The sequence below is a fragment of the Pteronotus mesoamericanus genome, unplaced genomic scaffold, assembly GCF_021234165.1.
Source record: "Pteronotus mesoamericanus isolate MK-2021 breed Mesoamerican mustached bat unplaced genomic scaffold, CSHL_Meso_final contig_48, whole genome shotgun sequence".
Lineage (NCBI taxonomy): Eukaryota > Metazoa > Chordata > Mammalia > Chiroptera > Mormoopidae > Pteronotus > Pteronotus mesoamericanus.
The window spans coordinates 2,610,131-2,629,204 of record NW_026555180.1 but is presented as its reverse complement, the minus strand read 5'-3'; the positions used below and the strand labels follow the sequence as shown (position 1 = coordinate 2,629,204).

At 36.4% G+C, this 19,074-nt stretch overlaps 1 protein-coding gene across 1 annotated transcript; it reads left to right on the top strand.

Annotated features, from left to right (window-relative positions):
- The first annotated feature begins 718 nt into the window (after window positions 1-718).
- On the top strand, window positions 719-13,429 carry IL1RL1 (interleukin 1 receptor like 1). Its single transcript, XM_054577963.1, has 10 exons — window positions 719-779; window positions 1,300-1,510; window positions 2,522-2,696; window positions 2,794-2,956; window positions 4,240-4,311; window positions 5,774-5,915; window positions 6,007-6,152; window positions 9,025-9,171; window positions 10,279-10,446; window positions 12,955-13,429. Exons 1-10 carry the CDS (start codon window positions 719-721, stop codon window positions 13,338-13,340), a joined length of 1,671 nt encoding a protein of 556 aa, XP_054433938.1. The 3' UTR covers window positions 13,341-13,429.
- The last annotated feature ends 5,645 nt before the right edge of the window (window positions 13,430-19,074 follow it).

Sequence of the window (19,074 nt, the reverse complement as noted above, 5' to 3'; positions counted from 1 at the left end):
ACAGACTTTTAAGTATTTTCAGAAAGTCTTTGGTGAATCCTGGGAGCAAGTTAAGGAAGGGACAACTTTTTAAGGATTTACTGTAGTGTCCAGGACAGCTATTTGATTAATGCTCTACCCATCACCTTCCTGTATTTCTTAGTTGCTTTTTGATGACTATTTGCACGTGTGCCTGTGTGTGGTTCATATGTGTTCACACAGCTGCCAACCTCTGTGGATGTTGTAATTTTACACTAGAATTTATAGTATTGTATTTTCCAGGGTCTGTCAAATTTTATGGTTTTAATTTATTCAAAATTAGATATCCATTTTCTTTCCTCTTAATTTAGCTTCTTTCTGTACATTGTCCTCAGACTGTGAAACAGCAAGAGAGCATTGTGAGGTCACTGTATATAGCCCCAGGTTCAGGAGGAAGAAATGCAGTGATGTTTGTCTGAAACCCTGCTGTTATAAATATTTATGCACAATATACACCTGTTGAATTATTAATTCTCTTGGGTGTTATTAAGCAAGTACAATTCATGGTTATAAACATCTTACTTGTGATTCTGCATGTTTTTTTTTTTTTCAGTAGAGACACTGGCAGCTCTTTCCAATGATAAATCTTAAGTAGCACCATCAACCTCCTCAGAGAGTCCTTGACTGTCATGTCACAGAGCCAACTTGAATAATCTCAACAATCAGTTGCCAACACTTGCTCTAGACCGATAAACTGAGAATGGGACTTCAGGTCTTAACAATTATAATAGCTGTTACACATTTCACAGTTGCTACATTTAGTAAGTATTTCTTCTCAACTATAATTAAAAAATTTAAGTAATTTCAATAACATGTGCCTTGTTTTAAACAGATTGTTTACAGTTGTTCCAGTTGAACTGTAACCTGGAAAAATCATTTATGCTCTACAGTCATTTTCCATCACAAATCTAAGAAAATAAATTCCTTATAAATATTACCTAATTTTAGTTTTACATATTTGAATATGTGAAAATTTAACAGCGTGCTTACACATAAGAGGCATTGTAAGCAGTTGTTAATTGACAACATACTTTGTATAGTTAGGCATGGCTGCTTTTCCACTGGAGCAATTTGGGGAATCTGGCTCCAAATTATTTCACTGATCTGTGGTACCCATTAGAACATTTCATACAAGGTCTTAATCATTTTCGTGTCCTTTCTCAGTTAAACTATCACAAAGTATGGCTCAATTTAATACTAGAGAGGAATATCCTAGTATATGGGAATTATAATCTTTTTATATGATAATTTCAGGGTCATATTTTTTTTTTTCCTTTACAGACAAGTTATCCTGGGGCCTGGAAAGTGAGGCTTTAATTGTGAGATGTCCTAGACAAGAAAGATCTCGATACCCTGTAGAATGGTATTACTCAAAAACCAACAAAAGTGTTACCACCCAGAAAGAAAGTCGTGTATTTGCCTCAAGGGAACGTCTTAAGCTTCTCCCAGCCAAAGTTGAGGATTCTGGAATTTATACTTGCATTATCCGAAGGTAGTATCAGCCACCCTAGTCTTTAGACTTGCTCTCTTTTCTGTAAGAGTTGATTGTCTGAACTACCCTTACTCTCCTTCCCTTTCTAGACTTCTTTGGTACCATTGAATTTATGAAGTGATTTGAATAAAAGAGTGCTTCTAGGAACACCATCTGGTTGGGGTGTAGGTGATTATGAACTAACTATTTGGATGGATAACTTCAGGGATTAATTTGTGGCCCAGTTAGAAAAGATCTAGTTTTCATAGTGACCAGGTAAACTAAGACCAGTCACCCAGTTTTTCCTGGAAGTGAGAATAAAGCAGCACAAAGAACAGTAACCTATTCGCTGGGCATCAAAGAGGCCTACGATTGGTGCAAAATGGTAATTACCATTGCCTTACATCTTAGAGGTCAGCTAAAGAAGCTTATGTGAGAATGTGTGCCTATAAATTACTCGCTCTACATATAAATTGTTAGGTGTTTTGATTTTGTACCTGTATTTGATAAATAGAAAATGTCAGATGTACTATATAAAAAAACAGGATGTATATAATTAGGTGCTTAAGTTCTGAGGTCAGACAAGTTTCAGTTTGAAATTCACGCTATTATTTGTGTGATGCCTGCAAGTTAATTCTGTCCCCCTCAGTTTCCTCATCTGTAAACTTCATATATTAATATAACTCAGTTCAAATCATTGTGGGAATAAATGAGGTATTATTAATACCATGAATGGTACATAGTGGATTCCAATAAATACTAATTATCTTTATTATATTGGGTAATTTTCATTACAGCAGATACAGTATATGAAGAAACGGTGAGGGAGTCTTTTTTAGGACTGTTGTAAGGGTTATGTTTTATCTCAAATGTAACAAAATATATTTAAAACCCTAGATTTTAATGATTATTTTTAAATGAGAAAAAAGCCATCATTTTAAGGAGAAAAACAGTAATTAGTAAAAGCTAGATTTGGATAAAGTTATTGCATAATGTTAAGTAACTTTAAAAAATTGTTTGACTTTTTAATAGTCCCACCTTCAATAAGACTGGATATGTGAATGTCACCATATATAAAAAACTACCAGATTGCAATATTCCAGATGATGTGATATATTCAACAACCTTTGGATTAGAAAAAAATTCCAAAATATATTGTCCTACCATTGACCTCTACAATTGGACAGCACCTGTTGAGTGGTTTAAGGTAAAAGGAATTTGGAGAAAATAAATGAAAATTACACCAAATAGATGAAAGTAAGAATTACTGAAAGTGGAATGGCATTTTTGTTTTTTAATTTCAGAATTGTAAAGCTCTTCAAGGATCAAGGTACTACACACATGAGACATATCTGGTGATTGACAATGCAACTAGTAAAGATGCAGGTGATTATACATGCAGATTTATGCACAATGAAAATGGAGCCAGTTACAATGTGACAGCAACCAGGTCATTCGCAGTTCATGGTAAGGTCCTGGAATAAGGCCCTTCTTGTTGACTTTCCTGAACTTCATCTTCCCCTCAGTACTTCCTTCTACTTCATCTTATTTTGCACATTCTCTACCAAGACCACTATCAAAATTTAAGAAATTTCAGAGGAAGATTGTGCAGCTAATCCAAACGCATGTATTCTTCCCATTTTTACCTATTTTTTCAAAGATATTGTGATCTAAATGCTAATTTAATTTTTTGACAGCTCTTTGAAGAGCAAGATCAACTTTTCTTCTCCCAATTTGTTGGCAAATATTCTGGAAATAGAAAAAAGTCTATTTGATCTCTACTATAACTCACTGGATTAGTAAGTCAAGTGAGAAGCTTTATAAAGATACATAGGTCCTGTTGAGTGGCTTTCAATCCTGGTTTGAAATGCTTTCAACATCATTAAAGACCTCAAGTAGGTCACTTAATTCTAATTTTTTAAAATATTTACTTTAAATCCTATAAAAGCCCACTCAGGGGAAAGACTTTACAATCGAGAGTTTCACATCTACAAAGAGTCAGGGTCTCCTTAGCCTATCTTGATTAGTGGATATAGAGGAAGTAGCACCTCTATGTATGGTAGATTTCTGAGAGCAAAGCAACAATGGAAAAAAGTTGTGTTTGGTGTTTTTCAAAGCTCTGCTGTTGTAAAATGAGCATCAGCAGACCACATTTCTATTAGTGTATCTCACTGATTCATATCAAAATTCACAGGGGTTCTTAATCACTAAAGTCAGTCAGGGCCGAGGGCTATGGGAGTGCACCAGTAGCCCAGAGTTTCTTTTCATGGTCTCTAAGAATCAGGAACATAGGAAATTAGCATTTCCTAATAGGATGGGCCACAGTGGTAGAAGGCTATGAGCAGAAGAGTGAAGTTATGTGTTTGTCATCCTCATGCATCTTTTGAACTCTTATTTCCTGTAGCATTATGCCCTTTCTATAGAATTGTAGATTTCTAACAATTGTGAGGTCATACAATTAACTTAATGTGTTGGACTGCTCTTTGTTTAATGAGATAAAAGGGAATAGAAAATATCAAAGAGCATCCTTTGATAAAGAGATAATAAGACAAAGTATTACTTTAAAATTTTTGTTTCATTTGCGTGTTTCTACATCTGTGTATATGCATATTTGTTGCCATTGTCATTGTCAGATAATTTGAGAAATATTGCTATGAAATAGGATAGAAATATGAAAATAAAAGTTTTATATTGATGACCATCCAAATGCTGTTCTAATATTCATATTCTCCATTTGTATTTGATTTAAGAGGAGAAAAGCTTTTCTTTGTTTCCAGTAATTATAGCGCCACCACAAAATGAAACAAAGGATGTGGAAATCGGTAAGAAAACTTTAAGAATGCTGTTAATGTTGTCTGGAAAATCCTTCCCTCTGACCCCTGATCTGAATTCTCCAAGTAGGGGTCAAGTAATGTGTATAGTGGATCTTGAGGGTTCAATGAGATGTCAAGGGTGGAAACACTTGGGCACTTGCACATTTCAAGAATATGTGGTCACAGCATGACACAGCATTTACACTTGTATTGTACTTCGTAACTCATGTGCCATTGTCACTTCTATCCAGAAGGTAGAAATTGTTCCCACTTTAAACTTGTGGATACTTGGGCTCAGACAGGATGGATGATATGCCTGAGGTTGTGAATAATCAATGACAGAAGAATGAGAATCCAGACTTTCTGACTCTATCCATCTCTGCCTTCCTGGTTCCCCACTAAAGGTGGGATACAATTCAATGTTTTTAGCATGTGGAACAATACCCTCATGATCTGGTCTTCACCTGCATCCTGGCCCATATGCAGCTGTCAATCCATGTGCCCCGTGTTCCTATCACACTGATCATCTCATGGCTCTTACACTGACATGCAGCATTTCTACATTCTTGCCTGCTTTTGCCCATGTTGTTCCTCCATCCCTTCTCTCAACACTAATTGCAAATATCACCTCCTCTGTGAAATCGCCCCATGCCACTCTCCTTTGCTGCCAGAGAGCATGATTACAGCCTCTTCTTCATTCGAGTCCAGGGCCACCATATACTTATGCAATATGGCAGCCCTCCTCTCTGCAATGATTTCTTTCCCTATTTTCCCATATCACTTGTCAATCTTTCTACCAGAACATGAGAATACCTTGTGTTCTAATTGTTAATGTTTATTCCCTTGTCCCTTTGGAAAGACACTGAGCTCCTTATCACACTTCAGACATCCAATTGCAGACACAGGAGCTCAGGGCTCAGAAGGGGATAGCTGAATGCACATACCCATGCTTCCAGCTGTAGGAATGCAGTCCATACTTCAGGTCGGAAAGAAATAACTCTGAAGTCAAAGGAGTTGGACTAAAGACGGCTCTTGTTAGGCAATTAAATACTTGGAATGGTAGCCTGGTTAGGGAAAACTGTTTTACTAGCCTAGAAAAAGATGAAGAGTATTCAAAAGGAGGAGAAATGTATGAAGGAGAGTAGTTAAAAAGAAATTTAAAAAAATAATAAAGGGAAATACTGCATTATAATATGGGATTGGTGAAGCTTGAGTCATTTGTCTCTTTAGTTTCCTCTTCCAGTGAGGACGGAGAGGAGAGGTGAGCTTTAAACCTAATTGTATATGAAATAAAGATAACGGGAGAGGGGAGGAGGCTAGAAGAGGGCATAGAAACGTGAAGGTGATAAAATTGGGGAAGGAAAATAATAATTTCTGGCACACTTTAGATGATCAACAATTATTTTGCATTAAGGTAAATACTATTTGCAGAATTTAATTTTATTGCTGAATTTCTTTATTTCTCCTCTAGGAAAAACAGCAAAGATTATTTGCTCTGCCTGCTTTGGGAAAGGCTCTCAGATTATGGCTGACATCCTGTGGCAGGTTAATGGAAGCACAGTTGGGAACTTTGGTGAAACAAGAATTCAAGAGGAACAAGAGCAAAATCACAGGTTTTTCACACTCAAGTTAAAACATCCCATTTTCCTGCCACAGAATTGCAACCCACAAATAAGCCTTGAAAATAACACGTTGCCTTCTTAGTTCTAGCAATGAGCTGACTTGTCGAAGCACCATTTTAAGAATAGCTGATGTAAGAGAAGGAGATTTGTTGCTGAAGTATGACTGTCTGGCCTTGAATTTCCATGGCTTGAGAAGGCACACCTTAAGACTAAGGAGGAAAAAGCCAAGTAAGGAGTGTTTCTGAGACTTTGGTCACCTGAGTTCCTTGTATGAGCTATAGGCTGAAATCTTTTTCTTAGCAAATGAGACATTGCAGTATGGTTCTAGGGGGATACATCAAGACAAAGAAAGTGGACCAACAAATAAAATGTGCTTCTCCTCTTGAGAACATTGACTTTCTGCAGGAAGGTCTCCTCAGACTGTTCCTGTTTGTCTGGTTGCCTCACTACTGCTTTACTTCTTTTTTTCTACCCTCACCTGCCCTCTTCCTCTTCCTTCCTCCTCTTCCTCCCTCCCCCCATTCCTCCTGCTGGTTCCTCTTTAACACCCATCTGCTTCCTTGGTCATCCGTTCACTTTCTCACTTCATTAGACCTCTTTATCTCATTATATGTGAAAGAAATGTCCAACAGCAAACTGTGGACATTTTCTTTTGTTACCTTTTATAATAACATGTTATTAACACATTCCCTTTTATAATGTATTTTTTTTTTGTCATAAAGAACACACATTTTGTTAGTGAGGCTGAAAAAGTGAATGGAAAACTGAAATATATAACTTCTGCCTATTCCAGTAAGAAAATCTGATTCCTATGCATTACTCACATTTTCAGTTTAGAGATGTTCTCTGGTTACATGTGAATTAGAAGTGTTTTTGTGTTAAATGTATTTGGTGATTTTGTTCATTGTAGTTTATTTGTATTTGCTGTCTTTCACCTGTTTTTCTTCAAATCAATAAGGTTATACTGTTTCAACAACTGTATAAATTAAACAAAAATTGTTGCTACTATTGTCAGGCTGTCACAATTAATTCCCTTATTTCTAATCATAGAATAAAGAAATTACAGCATTGTCTTTAATTTTAAAAACAAAAATTTAAAAAGCCTATATCTTCATATTACTAAATATTATTCAATAAATATTTGATACTCATAATAATATCACACATTTATTTATTGTTTCCTATGCACTAGGACCTAATTATTTTCCATTGAATTTCTCACTTTAAAAAAAAAATCAGTACTCCATGAGAAAGAGACTATCATCTAATTTTAAAGAGAAGGAATTTGAGGCAAAGGGAGGGTGAATAAGTTGTCAAATACTAACGTTATAAGCCCAAGATTCAAACACAGGCAGTGTTTTCCTGTTTATCAGCACTTCCAGGAAGTATTTAGTGTTCTGTCATCATGTAAAGAAATTATTTATATATGTAAAAAGCTATTAACACTTAGGAAGATATTGAACTTCAACTTCCTTCAATGTCTTAGATTAATTGCATTCCTTCATTTGAAAATAACCAGCCACATCTGTAGTTATTTCACAACAATCTCCACAAAAAGTGTAGATTTCCAGGATACTTCCAGATAGGAGTTTTAGAAAAAGTAAGCTGAGGATGAATCCTGTTGAAATGATGTGTTAGGGAATATTTAGCATTTAAACTGATGACAGTGCAGACAGTAAGCTCTCTGCCAATCCGCCGCTCCCTTGCCCCCTGCCTTCCAGTTTTGGATCACTTCAGCTTGGCCAATCTTGATCTCATAATGCTGCATACTCAGGAAGCTGAAGAACAATTGGAGAATTTTTTAACATGGGCCAGTGCTTTTCTATGTCAAACCCAGGAGCTCATGTTTTGAGATTTGAGGTGAAAATCAAAGGACAACAATATAACCAGTTCTCATTTGGGATTCTTCTCAGGGGCATCATTAAGTGGGACTATTTGTAAAATATGATAGCAGTTATAAAGAAAGAAGTAAGTTAAAACAGCCAAAAATACTATTAATGGGCTCAGTTTTTATGTTCAGTTTGTATTGTGATACATACCTGTTACATGTCCTTGAAGATGGGGACCATCTTGCATATGTACTTTATGAAGCAATGTGCATAGGATAAAGTTCAGTGATGGTTAAAGGATGTTCACCATAGAGAAGAAAGGCGTATGTGTGGGACTAGAAGCCAACTATTTGGTATCTCTCTCAGATAGCTTTAGAGGCTTAAATGGCTTCTGTTCCTTTTCAACTTCACAAGACCACCAACTCCAGGTTTAACAAGTCTCTAAGACTTGTTAATTCTTTCTCCTTATTGCTCCCAGTACTGGGCTTGTCCATTCCTTTCTCATTATTAGGTGAGTTTGAGCCCTCCTCAGCTCTCACTCCAAGCATTGCAGAAACTTCTTTCCCATTGTACTCCAAGTTTCTTTCCACTGCCATCAGATTCCTTTCACTGTCATCAGATTAATTTTACTTTAAAACTGTGTTCATTGTTAACACCTCACTCAACAGTCTTCAATAGCTTCCATGACCTTCAGAATAAAGGCTAAATGCCTTAGCTGGGGCCTCAATTCTGGCCAAAACCTAGCCCTGATCCACCTTTGTTATTTTATCTTTCACTGTTTCCCCAAATTAAATTACTCCACTTCCTCAGAAAACACACTCCCATCTTTGCCCTTAGGTTCACAGCATTTTCTCTTGCCAGAAGTAATCCATTTTCTTTTTTGCAGCAATCTGAATCTTACCTGTTCTTCAGACACCTCCTCCTGCAGGAAGCCCTCATTACCTAATCCAGCATGGAGTGACCACTCTTTCTAAAAACATCTGCCCGTCATAATCACACCTTTATTTCCTGTCTCAGTTAGGCTTACAAGTGTCTCTGTGTCTCGTATGCTCTAAGAATTCCCTACAATGCTTAGCCTGGTGCCTTGTACACAATAGGAGCTCAATAAATGTTCATTGACTGATTCTTATAGCAGACATGATGATTCCAAGTCAGCATCTGTTGCATGAATCCTTTGTACACCCAGTGGAGGCCAGCATCCATGTATTTGTTTATTTTACTTTGTTTTCATAATAATGATCATTTTTTGTCCTCCCGCATCTTTTGAATAGTTGATCATCAAAGCACCTACTACATACTTGCAGGATTTGGCATATTGTTAATGCTAATCAATATCATGATGATAATGCTTAAAGTGTTCTGGATTGAGGTTATTCTGCTATGGAGGGACATAGCGAGACCTTACAAAACTAGAAATGGTAAGTAGCTAGTTTCAAGTTCTTCAAAAGAAAAGGTTCCAAAACAGCTGTTGGTTTCTTGTCTCAATCTCTTAATAGCTATGCTACAAAACCCAGCTTCCCTTTTGCTTACCAGCATGTAATTAGTAAATTTTTATGAGTCCACTCAGAGGCCATTCTTTACCCTGCCTTCTTACTCCTTGGGGTTCTAAGATGCATCTCAACAATTCAAACTTCCTCCCTAATGGGGTTGCTCTTTCTACTGAAGCCCAGTAACACACTGCCCCAAGTCCAGAAAGGTTTACCTATTTTGGAAAATGTATTTTGGCAAACAGTGTGGTATTTAAAACAGTAACTAAAGTGTTCCTGTTTTCCAAACATGAAGAGGTTAGACAGGTACATAAGAATACAAGAACTCTGTTTGTTCTGTAGAGTCTTGACTACGCACTTGAGTAAATATACATGAAAGAAGACAGTTCTGCCTGCTAAATGTGAACACTGTTCTTTCATTTGGAGACAGATGGAATTTAGATATTCCATACGGTCCAATCCACTAGGGCTAATTACTGGATTCATAGAAAATTTAGATCCCTTAAAATTTTTTATTCTTCTGCCACTATTATCCTTTAGCATTTTCATTTCCCTGGGGGAAGCATGGAGAAGACAAAACATAAAATTGAGATTTTCTCAGCAAAGCATACCTTATCCATGACTTTTTCATTTTACTTTCTTTTAATAATAATAATGATCACTATTTTGTCCTGCCCTTATCTTTTGAAGACTTGATTTTCAAAGCACCTACTACAGGTTTGCAGGACTTGGCACATTGTTAGTGCCAGTCATTATCATGGTGATATTGTTAACAACACTTCTTAATAGAGTCTTGATTAAATGTGACAATGTGGCTTCAACTAAATTGGATAGGTTCTTCCCTTTTCTCTACCATTCAGTGTGGGGCAATAAAAAGGAGAACTTTGGGATTAAGACTGATTTTCTGATGACATTTTACATCATCTCTGGATTCTACAATATTTAGGGGGTTGGATACATTCACCACTAACCATAAAACTTGGTGATGAATAATTTTGTAGAACCAGGTAATAAAGTTTTACTTACTCTTATTTTCAGATGGAAAGATATATGATGCTTATGTTATCTATCCACGGAACCACAAAGATAGTCTGGAGGCAACCAGTTCTGTGGACTACTTTGTTCACCAGATTCTGCCTGATGTTCTTGAAAATAAATGTGGCTATAACTTGTGCATTTATGGGCGAGATTTGCTACCTGGAGAAGGTAACACTATCAACATACATTATGGAAATTCACTTAATCAGAAGTCTAAGCAATGGGTGGTCTTATCCCTGAATTGGATAAGGACTTAGAATCATTATTCTAGGCATTAAGACAGGTATTTTAAATATTTCTCCAAAAGAAGGAGATACTTAATCTTTGCTTCTCCTGTTCCTTTGCCACGCTTATCACAAAGTATTCACAGTAGTGTCAGAGATGTGAAGACAGGGTAAGGAATCCTTAGTATGTGGATTTAGTAGGACACTGCCCTACTTTATTTCCCATGTCCAATAGTAGGATTACTCAACATTTCTTAATTGTCTCTAGAAGATGTGAAGGAAGGCTCTACAACCAAAGAATTATGTTCTAATATCCAGAGGCAATTCTAAAATATTTACAGAGTTGTGTGGCTTTCCTTAATGTTGATGAAACATTTGTAAATTTGTATTCTCACAAGAACAACTAAAACTGTCTTCTGTTTCTTACTATTACCAGCTGAATTCACGTATTTTTGACAGCTATGTCACAATTCCAGCATTTCAGTAGTCATTCTTACATTCCCTCTATATTTATGACACATGCCTATGAACCTTCCTTACCCTTTCCAAATTCCTCAGAGACCAGGAAGCATTTGGAATGTGAATGAGGGAGGGACATCATGAACCTAAGTCCAAAAAAGTTAATGTTTAGTAAACCATGTGTTTAAACTGGCATTTCACATGCCTATGGATCAAAAGATACACACAACAGGTGAATTTGGTTTTCCTATATTATTTGAGCAATGTTAATAGTCTACTAATGGCCCTGGGAGACTCATAAAATGTACAATTCAGGAAACTGTAATCTAAGTCCTCTCCTGAAGCTCTCTTCTTCCTCCAGCTCTCCCCACCAGCTACACAGGAAAACAGAGTCATGAGTCACAACACTCAAATGCCCTAGTCATATTATACGTCTGCTCAAGAAGTTGCATGGACTCTAGCTATTAATGATGTCAGACTATGTGCTACATGTGGCCACAAGCTCTTCACCTCTTCTCAGGCCGATCAACCTCATTTTTCGTTACACCTCTTCCCAGCCAAACATGAATGCTAGCTTGCTGAGGCTCAAGCTTGTGTTGCCTTTCTGGTGGTGTTTTTCATTTGGAAAGGTTTTCTACTTCCCCTTCCTCAAGTATGTCTTCTGACCTTATCTCAACCAAAGTAAAATAAAGTCCAATCAAACAACACCAAACTTTACTCTTCCCATAGAAAAAAGTTTTTGACTGACTGATGTAGTATATTTCTTCCCACACTAGTTATCTTCCATTTGCTCCTTCAAATCTACTCTGTTACCCCTTTCAACCAGTGGTCCTGGGTGGCTGGTCATTAAGGAATCCATCCTCCCTTGCCCTCTGCTCCATGTTTGTTTTGGCCAAAGGGAGGCACTGGCAGAAGTTCTGGAGAGGAAGGGGCACATCCCTTGCCCCTTCTGGATGAAGTTGCCAAGGTAGCTGCACTTCTCTCTCCTGGAGCAGGTTTTCTGTCAGTTGACCTTCCTCAGGCCTTTTTACACTCCTTGCATTCCATAACTGCTTCCTCCCTTGCACAGAAGAGGGTATAATGTCTCCTTGATATTACCAGTTGTGGTGTTCTGCACCATCTCTCTTTGATTTCCCTAGGCTCTGCTCACATATTTTATAAATTCTCATTTCATTAAATGCTTTTATCAGTCCTTTTGAGTGTGTCAAGTTTTCTGTTAGGATCCTGACTGACCCAACGTCTCTACCTGGCTCAAAGTAAATACTATTTACTTTGTTATTTCAGACTAAGTAAATTGGCTATCTTTTAGCTACCACTCTCTTAAGAATATCTGCAGTTGTTTTGTTCATAACTGGTTCCCTTAATCAATGCTGTCAACCTCCTTGCAGTGAGATCTGGACATTTTACATGTTTTTCTGAGTCCACTCAGAAATTAGTTAAAAATCACTATGTAGCTGATGTTTTATAAACACTGACTTGCCAAAGGGCTCTGTCTTTCTTAAGATTTTTCTAGTTTGGATTAAAGCAATTTCTAAAACAGAGATTATGGGGGAGCATGAATTGGATCCAGTACTACCTATGGACATTAGTCTGTTCAGTGGAATAAGTGTTCCTCAGTTTGTGCTCTTTAATGTGGGAGTTAAAATTCTAAGCCCTTTTACAACATATAAACTAATTTTTTAAAAAGATAATATATAGCCAATGGGCCTGAATTTTATCTCTTGATAAATACTTCTACATTTGCATTTAACTGGAAGTATTCTGCTTTAGTTAGGACTGATCTATTTGGGAAAGAAGAGGGCCGTGGGGTTTGTCTCATTGTGAAAAGGGTAAGACACATTTCTCCTCTTCCAGATAAGTGAATTGATAGTGTTAAGATCTCACACCAGATTATAACAGTCACAATTTTTAAAAGGTTTTAAACATTTATGATCAAAGCATTAGACTTAAAAATGCAGTAACAGGAAATCTTCTCCATGTCTTTGATTACTAGATGTGGCCACTGTGGTGGAAACCAATATCCAAAAGAGTCGGCGGCACATTTTTATCCTGACACCTCAGGTCGTACACAGCAAAGAGTTTGCCTTCGAGCAGGAGATTGCCTTGCACAATGCCCTCATCCAGGATGACTGCAAGGTGATTCTGATTGAAATGGAGGCTCTAAGTGAGCCAGGTGGACTGCAGCTTGCTGGGCTTCCAGATTCCCTCCAGCACCTGATGAAAATGCACGGTACCATCAAGTGGAGGGAAGACCATGTGGCCAACAAGCGGTCTCTGAACTCCAGATTTTGGAAGCGTGTGAGATACTACATGCCTGTACCAAACAGACTTTCAAGAGAGACTTGCATTTTGGCTTCCTCAAATACACAGGAACAGTAGGGCCTGTGTGGTTGTGTCAATGAGCCAGACTTTGTAACTGGGGCTTCTCCTACCTTGATTGTACCACTGTGCTAGACAGTGAGAGTTGGGCCTTGAGATGTAGGAAGGGCAAGAGAATTCAAATCTCAGGTTTTAGCTAGAAACTTTACTTCCATTTTCCTGATTCTGTGTGGTTACAAAATGCTTCCAAATTTTTATCCTTAATTCCCTTCTCTCTACCACACTTTTCCTCCCCTTTCTCTTTTCTGGTGTTTCTCCACTGTAGTCTGTGGTCTTTTCACTGTGCTCTTTTCCTCTTTCTCTTTCTGATCGCCCTTTCCTTATTCCTCGTCAATATTCTACATCTTGAACATCAAAGTTTTAGAATTTAATTTTTATGTAAGTTGGGAGAACACTCAGATTCCCTTGATCTGTAGTAACTCTTGCTTCCACATGCCAGAATTTATTATATTTTATTTGATAGGGGCTTAGTTCTATCATCTCAATATTGCCTATTTTGTTGGCGTACCTTGCCCATTGCCAACATCATCAAGTTCATTTCAGTTTTAAAATTTGTTTCATATATTGTTATTCTTATTAGAAATATTTTTCTCACTATAAAAATTATAGAACAGAAAGTATAAAAAAGAAAATAGCAAAAATAATTCACAGATCTGTTATCTTAAAATTATGTATTTGGTTTTTAAAAATTAATTCATATTTAAATATATCATTTATATAGCTGAGATTGCATAGTGTGTAGTTTTTATATTTTTTTCTACTTAACATCATGATAAAAGCATTTGACATGTCATTTAGATTTTAACATCTTAAAATATTTGTAGTGTTCTATCTCATGTTTGTACTATAATGGCTTTGCATAATGACTTATTGTTAAATGAATATTGACAATTAAGTTTTGCCCAATTTAAATAACCATTATTATAATAATCTGCAATGACCATATCAATATATCTTATGTCTTCCGATTAAAGGAAAACTTTTAATGTAAGAAACTTTGTTGTTACATTTCTATGAAATTAGTAGGACATTTTGACAGATCTGTTTTTATAAAACTAAAGTTAATTTGTGCCATCTAGGCTATTCCTGTGAGAACACCCCGGGAGTTCATTCACCTGCCCTCAGGAGCCACAGAGCTCATCAGTGGACCCGTAGCTAAGGCAGAGTGTCCCGTTGGCAGGAAGTCCTGTCAGAGCGCAGATTTTGCAAGTTGGTGGAGATTCTACCTTCAGTTAAGCTGCTTAACAAAGTATATGATTTTGTATTTAACTGCCTACATCAAAAAAATCCCCTGCACTGCAGACGCTTGACAGGAAGTATAATCTTGAACTCACTGCAATCAATACCATGCAGGATCTTGTCTGAAAAGAAATCATATTTTTCAAAAGTTGCCTAATGGAACTATATAGCTATCCATCTCTCTAGATATCCTATATTCTAAATCTATACTTCTTGGATTACGGTTGCCAGATAAAATGCAAAACATCAGTGAAACTTAAATTCAGAGACTAAAATTTTGTCTGAAATTGATCTGAAATTCAAATATACCTGGACGTCTTATATCTTTATTTGCTAAATATGCTTACCTCTCTCTGGTAGATTTTTGTACTTTTATGTGGTGACATCTGATTTTTTTTTTATCACTAAAAAATTAGCCAATGAAAAGGATGTACTATAGTTGATCAGTTAACATCAGGGAGTTTGGAATAAACCAGCTATGTAACCATAAGCAAGTTAAATTCTCTAAAACTTAGCTACCTTAGGTAAAATGAGAATAATCATAACAATAACTCTTTGTATTTTTGTGCCAGTCAAATTAAGAAAAGTACCAGTATTTTCTTCAGAGTAAGAATGCAACAAATGACAGCAGTTGTTATGACACTTCATGATGTTTCTTGTAACATAGATTGTACTCCATATCCTCTCTCAATTAGGACCTGTAAAGAATCAACTCTCTCCAGCCCCACTATCAGAACAGATGTGCCTTTATTCCTGTTTCTCCACCCACATCAAAAGACAAGTGTTATTGATTTTTGGACACAAGACATTTTGGCTGATTTTATTTTCCTTTTTACATTAGTTTCTTGAAAGCATAGAGCCAATTTGTGATCTTTCTACAGCAAGTATATAGGATATCATAACAAAGATTTTATAATAATCTCTTCCCTGACTCCATAATTCTTTTGTTTTCTATTTGATCCATATTTCTTTTCTTTAAATATATTTTAACTCTTTACATTATAAGCTCCTTTGCAAGTATTTTGCAAACATTTACATTTCGTAAACATGTGTTGAGTATCTCTCTGGAAGGGGCAGGGAGAGGAAGGACTGTAAAAGGAAATGTGCAGATGAGTAAGGCATACTCTTTCCTTATCTTAGGAATTTAGAGTCTACTGTGGGAACTTGGAAGAAAGAGTGAAACATTTCAGAGATCCCAGACAGGGCTACATTCAGGGGAAACTGACATTGCTGAGCCCTTTTCTCCATCATTCCTTTTCCTAAACTTACACACCACTTCCCAGGTCACCTAGGCTCTCTAGTCCTCAGTTTCTACAACTGAAAAATGGGAGGATGGAGGATGAAGAAGAACCTTGGGAGATTTTTCAATTCCTATAGCTCATGACTCCAAGCTGCACACTCAGAGAGAGGTCAGAGACCTGCCAGACAACCTGGCTTCTCAGACCAGCAGTACGAGACTCTATTTCTTCATCTTCACAGTGAGAGTAATAAGCATTTCACTTAACCACACAAGGTAGGGTGAATAAAATGAATTCAGCCAAAACCTATCAGAGTGTCTGCATTATAATTATAGTGAAAATTTCTGTGAATTATAAAAACACAAAGAATTGTTTCTAATTGAGTTAAATTTGCATACAATAAAATTCAGATCCTAAGTTTTGACAATTACACGTATCTGTGTAGTTAGCATCCCAAACAAGATAGAAATATTTCCATCACCTTACGATGTTCCCTCCTACCTCTGAGGCAAACACTGTTTTGATTCTTATCTCCATGGATTAGATTTGTCACATCTTGAAATTCGTATCAGTAAAGTCAGACATTAGTGTGGCTTGTGACTTCCACACAATGAACACAATGTCTTTGAGATTCATCCATGTTTTGCATGTGTGAGTAGTTTGTTTCTTTGTATTACTGCATTCGTTTCCATAGTATGGCTACACAACAGATTGTCTAAGCAGTTCTCTGTTGATGGACACATGGGTCTTTTTTCCCATTTATAGCTATCAGAATATTTCTACTTGGGGACATATATTTTTTTCTGTTCAATTCCTAGGAGTGGTCATGATATATATTTAAACTTTTAAGAAACTTACACATTGTTTTGCAAACTAATTGTACCATTTTTCATTTCCTAACATTACATCTGAGACCTCTGTTACTCCACCTCCTCAACAATGATTGGTACTGTCAGGTTTCCTTTTATTTTAGTTATTTTAGTGGATGTTAAATGAATCTCATGGTTTTAATTACAGTTCTCTGATGATTAATGATGCCGAACTTTTTTCATGTTCCTTTTGGTCATTCAAACATCATACTGTGAAGGTAAAATCTTTTGCGCATTTTTAAATTGTGTTGGGTTCTATGAAGATGCTGTTTATGTATAGAAATTACTTTATATTCTGGATACAAGTTCCTTTTCAGGCAGATGTAAGGTGAGAAATTTCTCAGGCTTATCTCTCCATTTTTTTAATGGTGTAATTGATTATTAGACATTTTTAATTTTGATGACATCTAATTTCTCAATTTTTCTTTGATGGTTAGTGCTTTCTGTATCCCAGCAAATAATTTTTTTGTTTGCCTACCCAAAGATTATGGAGACAGTATCTTATGTATTTTTAGGAAATATTTATGATTCCAGCTTTTAAAAAAAATCTGCATCAAGGATGTTTTGGTTAATTTTTAGAGAGAGAAGAAGAAAGAGATAGAAACATCAATTGGTTGCCTCCTGTACATGCCCTGACTTGAGGCTGAGCCTGCAAACTTTTGGTGTATGGGGCAACGTTATAACCAATTGAGACCCCTGGCCAGGGCTATGGTTCCAGATTTTTGGCTTAGGTCTATGATCCATGGTGAATTAATATTTGTATACAGAATGAGGTAAGGGCCAAAGTTCACTTTTTTTTCTATAGAGATATCCAGTTGTTCAGCCACATTTGTGAAAGACTATTCTTTAACCACTGAATTGAAATAATGCTTTAGTCAAAAATCAATACTATATATGTATGATTCTATTATTCTATTTTATTATTTCCATTTATATGCTCATGCAAATATCATTTGCATGATTACTCTTGTCTTATTGTAAAACTTCAAGTCATCATAAGTCCTTTAACTTTGTTTTCTCAAGATTGTTATTACTGTTCTAGATTATTTTCACTTAAATTTTAAAAACAGCTTTACAATTTCTTTTAAAATTCCTTCTGTGATTTAGATTGGGATTGCATGAAATATATGGACTCTATAATCTATGGAGTTCATAAACAAACTCTATAATTTGTAGAAAATAGATATCTTAACAATGAGTCTTCCAATACATAAATATGGTATATCTCTTCATTTACTTAGCAGTGTTTTGTATTTCCCAGTAGATATCTTGTACATCTTTCAAAGGATTGCTTTCATATTTGATTTTTATGCTATTTTAAATCATATTTCTAACAAATTTCATTTTCTAAATTTCCATTAAAACTATACAGAATTACAACTGATTTTTGTATGTTTACCTCATAGCCCATGTGTGGAGAGCAGGACAGAATTAAGATGGTGTCAGTCCAGTCAACTAAGATGGCATCGAGGGAAGCCATGTTTAGAGCATGTACAGTAGAGCAATGACTCAGAGGGATGGTGCAAACCCTCTGCAGTACAACCCATGGTATACAACATGTCTTTATCTGAAGGGTAACATCACACTCAGAGCATACACAGTAGAATGACATAACCAACATGTGCTTATCAAGGTGGCACAAAATAACATGTGTTAACCAGAGTGCTAATGCAACATTGTATCATGCAAAAGTATGAAAGCAAAATCCTTCAACCAGACAGCTGAGACAGCTGAGTGGAGCTGAGATTTGGAGAGACACTCCGCTGTTCCAGTCATCCCTGCTCTAGCTGACTTTGAAGTCACAGTAGTAGACTCTGCCTTCCAAGATGCTGACCAGCTGCCTCCTGGACCTGGATCTGATCTGGACTCTTGGGACTTGGGTTCATTATCAGCCAATTCTCTTGAGCAATGTTATTGATGATTGTTTCTGAGTGATTATTATTGTTATTGGGTTATCATAGATTTGGGTTGAATCTGCATTAATAAAAGCTGACTGAATAGCATAGTCACCTATGATGACTCACTGTTATTCCTTGGTGCTGGTGTTGTCTGTAGGGGCTGAGGGGCATATAAGTGGCCTGGCACCTATGGTCTGGAACAAAGGTTGGAGACTGGCTTATAGGGAAAACCTCTGGCACAGAGGCTAGTAAGGTTAGAGTATTTCTCATGACACTATGATCTTATTTATTGTTTACAGGTTTTATTTTCTTTTGTAGATTCTAAAGGATGATCTATATAAAATTATATCCACTTTCACCAGTCGTTTTACTTCTTTCTTTTCCATCTTTATACTTTATACTTTCTATTTTTATTTTTTTACTTAATATAAATTGATTGTCCTAGGTGAGAGCTGTCCTTATCTTGTTCCCCATTTTAGTAAAAACAAAG